General features: G+C 43.3%; 1 protein-coding gene across 1 annotated transcript; it reads right to left on the bottom strand.

Moving 5' to 3' along the window:
* Positions 1 to 265: 265 nt before the first annotated feature.
* Positions 266 to 1,528, bottom strand: GJA3 (gap junction protein alpha 3). The gene has a single exon (XM_088458582.1). The coding sequence runs from the start codon at positions 1,526 to 1,528 to the stop codon at positions 266 to 268; it is 1,263 nt and encodes a 420-aa protein (XP_088314708.1).
* Between the last annotated feature and the right edge of the window lie 6,926 nt (positions 1,529 to 8,454).

Genomic DNA, 8,454 nt, shown 5'->3' with positions numbered 1-8,454 from the left:
TGGAGTCTGGGTTAACAAGCTTAATAGGTATCTTTGCCACTTTATTAATCTCTCTTGCTCTCTCTTTTACTTAGATTCATGTTACTGTACATTGTAATGACTTGTTAAAACCCATTCAGTGCCAAAGGTTACTAAAACAGGCCCCACTAACACTCAATGGGTTAACAGAATTCTTTTTTTTTTTTTTCAGCATTCCTTCCTTTTTTATACACAGCGAACACTTCCGCTGATATCTCAGGTTCACTATTTGTTGCTAGCTTCACTGCTACACGGCTAAGTCATCTGACCTAGCTCTGCTACTGCTGGACTTGCTAGCCCTGCTGAGCCTTCTCGTGTCTATCGACACTGGAGGCTGGTGCATCTCTACAGTGGTAGTGGCTGGTTTGTCATCCACTTCTGCTTTTGTGTTGCTTCCGATTCCTGAAACTACTGGTCCCACAACCTCCTCGCTTCCTCCGTCGTTTCTTATGCTGCTTGGAGTAGAAGTAGTTGCACTGCAAGCACTAGCGCTGCTTGATCCAGGCTTCCTTTCCCGCTCCACTGCCAGGTTGGCCCAGTTCTGCTCACTGGCTAAAGTATGGTGTTCAAGGTGGCCACTGAAGTAGGATTCACCGAGAGGTTCTTCTGCAAGTGATGACATTTTGAAATCAGAGAGGGGGGACCTAGCATATACATGGTGCACGGTTGGGGCTGCAGCTGCATCAGTATAATATGGCGGGAAAGCCATGCTAGGTAGGGCAGTTCGCGGGAGTAGACTGGGAGGCTCTGCTTTATTGCAAGCAGGGTCAGGGATATATCGGTTAGTCATGCCCTGCTTGAGTTTCTTCCACCCCAAGTGATAGATCTCTAACATATTCAGCAAAAGAGACACGCAAGCCACTACAAGCATAAATATGATGAAAATTGTCTTTTCTGTCGGCCTGGAAATGAAACAGTCCACAGTGTTGGGGCAAGGCCAACGGTTGCAACGGTAAAGGGGCTTGAGCTCAAAACCATACAGGAAATACTGTCCTACGATAAAGCCAATCTCAAACAGAGTCTTGAAGATAATGTTGAAGACGTAAGTGCGGAGGAGGGCACCTCCTATTCTAATTTTTCCCCTTTCATCTCTTATAGGGGGTTTCTCTTTCTTCTCCACACCCTTTTTGAGAAGAAGCTCCTTCTCGCTATTACCTTTAATGCACTTCTTCAGCTCTTCCTCCTTCTCTTTTTTCTTTTCTTCCATCCGCACAATGTGCAGGACGTGGCCCAGGTAGATGAGAGTGGGAGTGGACACAAAAATAATCTGGAGGACCCAGAACCTAATATGAGAAATGGGGAAGGCTTTGTCATAGCAGACATTCTCACAGCCGGGCTGCTGGGTGTTACACGTAAAGTCAGACTGCTCGTCTCCCCAGACTTCTTCTGCTGCTGCACCTAAAACCAAGATCCGGAAGATAAATAATACGGTCAACCAGACTTTTCCAATGACAGTGGAGTGTTCTTGCGCATTTTCTAATAGTCTTCCCAGAAAACTCCAGTCACCCATTGTTTCTGATTTCTAACCTGAAAATTGAACAGTTAGACATTAATATGATGCAGTGTTTCCAGTCACATATTCGAACAAACGGACACAGTCTCCTCAATTCACAAAGTATTTATGGTAATAATGGTATATATTAATGTTATCTGATAAAAGAACTTCTATGATACATTGGTTTTGACTATAGAGGCTGTATTTTGCAAGCAAACCAAAGTGGCCCAAACACAACTGCTTCAATGTCTAAAGGAGATTAAAAAAGATGGATACTATACATCAGTCTGTCTACTATGCTTAAACAGATTGATTCCTGGGTGATTCATTTTAATCAATTGTTGTTTTTGGTTGATCGTGCTGATTAACCAGATGGTCATTTTAACTTCTAGAGCACTTATCATGCACTGAGTGAACAGTTTATAACGTACACAAGTCCTTCCCAAGTAATTGACTGTTCAGACATGAATAGCATCATTCTTTATTCACAGAAACTTTTATTAATGAAGTGGGCGTGTATCAAACAAGTGTATGTATCGAATTCAGAAGGAAAATTATCAAAACAAAACATTTAGTAATTTTTTAACACAAATTTCAGATGGGAACAGCAACACTGATGGGACTGTCACACACAACAATGTCAGGGGTGTATCAAGAATTGGCCACCACCAGTGGAGGCTGCAGAGGGGGGGGGGGGGGGGCTGCAGCACAGTCCAAGATTCAAATAGGGGAGCCACACCAACTGCCAGTGAGTCCCAGCCTGTGATGTTTGGCAGCGTTTGAAATGGCAGTTGGTGTGGCTCCCCTATCTGAATTTTGGACTGCGCTGCAGCTCCACCCATGGAGCCGCCACTGGCCACCACCTACATGACATCAAGTCAATAGTTGTCCTGTGTTCAGGGATGGACTGGGGCTCCAGATCAGCCCAGGCAGCCCCCAGCGTGGGCCTGCAAAAAGGGGCGTGTCTTTGCCACAAAAGGGACATGGTTAAGTCAGACGGGGATGTGCCACGAGTCATGAGATCCTGGCTTCGCAGCCATCTTTCAGTATCCTGGCTAAGCAGAGCGCCGATAGGAGGAGCTGCTCAGCCAGGTTTTAAGACTGGACTGGCCTATCAGGCCATCGATCCTTTTGGCGTTCACCAGAAGTGCCAGATGGCCAGTCCGGCCCTGCCTTATGTCATGAACTGGTGATTGGAAATGCATGTGTAGGGTAACAGGAAGGTTACAGTCAGAAATCTAACAGATGCATATACAGTACACAGAGCTGGATTAAGGGGGGAAGGGGGGCGCAGGGGTCAAGATACCCCAGGCTCCCCTCTCTCAGGGGCCCTCCCAATACTTTAACCAGCTGTAGCCGGCAGCTGTAGAGCAAAAGGGAGGTGGAATCTAAGCTAGCGGCGGGGCTACACAGAACTGTACATTCAGTGTGCAGCATGGGAGAGAGGAGGGGAGAAGACCTGTCTATCTAGCAGCCAGCTTATATGGTAAGATAGGGGGACACTCTATGTATGTATGTATGTATGTATAACTATGCATGCATGTGTGACTATGGGCCTCATTAATTACGGAACACAACTGCGAATGCATTAGCGATTATGCACGCAGTTCAACTGCGATAGAATGCTAATTCATTGTGAACGCAATGTCGCCGCAGCACTACATAAGGATGTCCACCTTACCTTACACACATCCATAATGTTTAGCAAGACAGCAAAAACATTAGTACAATCGAGCCTCACGCACACTTGCACAAGCTCTGACCTTACTCAGGAATTCCTAATTTCAGCGCACACTATGAGGCCTCACGCTGCTTATGGCATCGCAGTGGCTAATTTATGCACGCCCCTGCAACAACGTTCAAACGCACTGGCACGCCTGTGTTTCTCCAACCACGCCCCCTTCACCACCCACAAAAGGCACTTCCTGTCAATCACTCTGCAATAGGTCTGCGTAGTCAATGCGATCATAAACCCGATCGCAATGGCTAGTTCATGCACGCACACTGTGATGCATACGCATGCACAGTACACAACGATCGGCCGATTGCATGCATATTAGCAACTGCGTTCCTGCTGAATCAGACCCCATGTATGCGTGTGACTATGGATGTGTATATATGTATGTGTATTGTGTATAGTTGTAACAATGTATGTATGTGTGACTGTGTGTATATGTGTATTAGTGTGTGATTTTATGTATGTGTGACTGTATGTATGTGTATATATGTGTGACTGTATGTGTATATGTGTATTAGTATGTGATTTTATGTATGTGCGACTGAATGTATGTGTATATGTGTGCGACTGTATGTGTACATGTGTATTAGTGTGTGATTTTAGGTATGCGTGACTGTATGTATGTGTATATGTGTGCAACTGTATGTGTATATGTGTATTATTATGTGATTATAGATATGTATGTGTATAAGTGTGTAAATGTATGTGCATATGTGTATTAGTATGTGATTTTATGTATGTGTGACTGTATGTATGTGTATATGTGTGCGACTGTTTGTCTGCATTCGTGGGACTATATGTATGTATATATGTGTGTGACTGTATGTGTATAAGCGTATGACTATGTATGTATTTTATTTATTTATTACCAGTTATTTATATAGCGCACACATATTTTGCAGCGCTTTACAGAGAATATTTGGCCATTCACATCAATCTATATTCCCTACCACATGCTCACACACATACACGCCAGGGTTATTTTTTGCTGGGAGCCAATAACCTACCAGTATATATTTGGAGTATGGGAGGAAACCGGAGTACCCGGAGGAAACCCACGCAAGCACAGAGAGAATATACAAACTCCGCACAGTTAGGGCCGTAGTGGGAATTGAACCCATGACCTCAGTGCTGTGAGGCAGTAACGCTAACCATTACACCGTCTGTGCTGTCCACCAACTATCCCGATTTTGGTGAGACAATCCTGCTTTTCAGTTACTGTCCACCCCTCCCCCTTGGGCTGCATTGTCCTGTAGGAAGGAAAGATAGGGAGCAAACGCTCTCACCTTCTGTGCGTTCAAGAGAGGGGACAGTCTAGCAGCTGGAGAAGTGATATACACCTACCCTGTGTGCCAAGAATTGGGGACGTGATGTGTGATCATGCTCCCTTTTCATGTATGCATCGAAGGCTAGAACACGAGAACCTGATTCCTGCATCCCAAATTTTGCTCTTTAGGACCCCCCAGTCTTAACTACTCCGGAGCCCCCCAAAGCCCTAATCCAGCTCTACATATACCAGTGGTGCACAAGGATTAGTATTAGAATGCATGTACCCTGCCATGTAAGAGATAGGGCAGCCAACCGTCTGACTGCATTCTGTTCCTGCCTGGTGCAGATATACTTGACCAAGGTATTTAAACACTTGAGGACTGAAAAGAAAAACTCTACTGGCCCAGTGTATCACAATTTCTGCTGTTTCATGCTGATGGGAGAACCAAGAGATGGTAAAAGGCAGAGGTAATTGGATCTAATGGGGAAAAACTCAATAAAATCGCATAAAAAAAATAACCCACCGCTCACTAGCCCTGAACACAACAAACTTATCAAAATCGGTAGTTCCGGGGACTCCCCTTCCCTGGCAGCCAATCACTAACTGTCTGACAATGAAACAGAGTCATGAGGTCTCCTGACTGATCCCACATAAGTAGAGACTAATTGAAGACTTTCATATCTATGCTTATATCGCAAAAAATCCCATTTATTTCAAAGGCTCAGTTCATTTCCATCGGGCTTGAAATGAATGAATACTTTGAATTGAATAGGAAAAGCTTTAAGCCATACTTGCCGATAATCAGCTCCCTGCTTCTAGGAGGGAGCTGATTGTCGGCTAACAGTGGGGGCGTGTCTGGAAAGTTATGACACATTGGGGGCAGAGCCGCGCGATTGCGTCATCGTGGCCCCGCCCCCTCTTCACAATGCCTTTGTGGAGCAGGGGGCGGGGCCAAAAGATGATACAATTCAGCGCGAATCGCGTCACCGCCCTCTTCCCGCTGTAGGGATTTCTAGTTTATTCTGGGGGGAGGTCGGGAGGGTTGGTGGATGCCGGGAGGCTTACCTGCCTTTCCGGGGGGACGGGAGCAGCACCCAAAATTCGGGAGGCTGCCAGGCAAATCGGGAGGGTAGGCAAGCCTGCTTTTAGCTTTTCAAACATGGCTGGGGAAATAAAGTTTTATATATAGCTCGAGATCTGGAAAGTCAATGGTTTTGAAATACAATTGTGCTTTGATAAATTAGAGAGTTGGAATAATAAATGATGGGGTTTGGGGGAAATTTCTAGCTCTTTTGGTTGATTTAAATAATGTGAGAAAGGTTAAGTAAATAGTAGAATATAAGATTTTGGTTGCAATGATTAACCCCTTAGCCAGGAACAGATAAACCTTAATACAGTGTTTAATTGAATAGCTTATGTAAATGTCCATTGTAGAAGACAATAAGACAATAACATCTTGATAGATCAAAACTAAACCGCCTTGGAAACTTGGTCATGGTATCATGAAGTCATATATAAGTTGGAAAAAAAGTGTTTGCATTGCAAAACATTTGATTTACAGATCACCAAGCGTAGTAGAACCACTCTTGAGTTTAAACAGTGTAACTAAAAGATTGACAGGACATACTCAGCAGTTCACACTTTCTGAATGTAGCGTCTGAGGCTGTGTAATTGTTTATTATTTCTCACTGGCAGTGACATAGCAGATTGCAGCATTAAGGGGCCTATTTATCAAATAATATTTGCAGGTTATCCCCCCAAAACATCTGCAAATATTACCTTTCCCCCAACTGTAACATGGAGAGACCGCAACAGAAATCTGCTGCAGTCCCGCCATTTCTGACAGCAGAAGCAGCCCCATTGGCTTCTATAGGGGCTGTTAGGCCGTCGATTTACCATGCTCTGCAATGCAAAGCGTTTCAGAGCTTGGCCCCAGCGGCTAACGCTGCAGTCAGCAGACCTGTGCATGCCTAGTAGCACTGTGGGGTCCCAAAAGAGAAGTGGATAGATCGCTAATGCAAATAATTCACTTCTAAAGGGCCGTACACACTGGACGATAAAGGTGAACGATAACGATATCGTTCAACGACATATCGTCCAGTGTGTATGTGTGTATGCACTAAACGATCGATGATGCTCGCTCCCACGGGATGATAACGATATCCCCCATCGACTGAACATACAGCTCAAGCTGGGGATTTCATTAGCATGGCCCCACTCCCCCCCCAGCCATCATTCGTTGTGGCCAACATTGGCAAGTGTGAGCTTGCCGCTCACGATATATCGCTCATCACACACATCGTCCAGTGTGTATGAGCCTTTACACCTCACAGGGAGACACTGTCCTTGGGTGTGATTTTTAATACATTCGGGCAAATATTAATTTCTTATTGCTGCGAATAGGGACAATAAGAAACTACTATTTTTTGGTGTCCAAAACCTGATAATTGATAAATACGCCTGAAAGACTCTAATGTGCAAATTAAAATCACACTTGTGTGTCCCAGCGTAATCATGTGATTATAATAAGAAAATAAATATACAGCGCCAAGATATTTCAGATTTCTGACTGTAAATATTGCATAGAAAATTCAAATAATATTTCCTTGTGCAAAATACTTGGTTAAAACAGCACTACATGGCTTATGTAGACAGTTATTGATGTGCCTAAAAAAGCACAGAGAGATTATAGTCTTGATATAGTCACACCGTCTGTGCTTTTTGAGACCCATAAATTATACATGTGTGTGGTTGACTATACCTCATCACAACTAGGAAACAATACGAACACTGAAGAATGTAGGCAACACATGCTGTTCCATATTAATATTAAAGAACAAAGAATGGGGGAGGGGTAGAGAGGGAAAGGAAAGAGAAGGGAATGACAGAGAAAAGCATTGTGGTAGAATTCTAGAGGAGATAATATCGGAATCAGGAAAATAAGAAGGGGAACCAGATGAACTGACCGATGGGTTATGAAAACTCAAAAGTGTTAGATTAACATTAAAATGCGATGTCCGTGACTTCCACACCTAGGTAAAAAAAATTACAGTTACCGAGGTCTGATTTAATACAGTGGAGATGTTGGGGAAAATTGGCCTGGAGCTAGTGATTATACTGTCTGGTAATGGGTATACCCAAATGATTAAGTTTCCTCTGATGCAAATGAAAGAAAAACCATTTGGACCAGGTCTGTTTTTGTTGAGAAATTTTTGAGGAGAGATAGAAGTGTTAGAAGTGATAGAAGAGTTAGAACTCCTATTTAGTGACGCTTGAGTTTATAAACGGAATGGAGGCTGGATGGGCAAGATTGGATAAGAGATTGTGGCTTTAAGAGATGATATAAGAGATGATATAACACATGGGTACCAGCAAGAAACATATCACTGAAACACATCGATCTTGAGCACTCGGCATAAAAGGTCATAAAAATGCTGTCAACAGTTATTTGGATACAACGCCATTACTAGAGGGGGTATATTTGTTGATAAATACAGTGAATCGCATTGATAGTCTCATTATTATGGGCTTGATGGTATTTTATAAAAACCTACTTGACAAGGCCAAATTAAATAAATAAGTATGGTAAAAACCAATTTGCAATAATTTATTGTGTATCTCTTTTAGAGTTCGGCATTTAGTATCATTATAAGCCTACATTCTGAATTTAGGGTAGGATCTTGGCTCAGCTTAGGAATTACAATTACGTTGGTCACCATTGTTGCACCATCAAAAGAGACGCCATCTGTAATTTTATTCTAAAAATCCCTCAAAATTGGAGATAAGATCTCTGAGAATTTTGTGTGATATTGGAGTGTCGGACTATCAGAGCCAGGAGCAGTTGAAGTCTTCAAGGTCATAATCCCTGCTTGGGTCTCTTATAGAGTTATATCTGCTCTCATTCTGAATCTATGCTCTTCAGACATCGTAGGA

The sequence above is a fragment of the Taudactylus pleione genome, unplaced genomic scaffold, assembly GCF_031769625.1.
Source record: "Taudactylus pleione unplaced genomic scaffold, aTauple2 ptg000842l, whole genome shotgun sequence".
NCBI classification, from domain to species: Eukaryota; Metazoa; Chordata; class Amphibia; order Anura; family Myobatrachidae; genus Taudactylus; species Taudactylus pleione.
The sequence above is the reverse complement of the archived record's forward strand: the minus strand, read 5'-3'. Positions and strand labels throughout refer to the sequence as shown.

Excerpts from the sequence above, each read along its gene's own strand:
- GJA3 (XM_088458582.1), bottom strand. The coding sequence starts at position 1,528 with ATGGGTGACTGGAGTTTTCTGGGAAGACTATTAGAAAATGCGCAAGAA.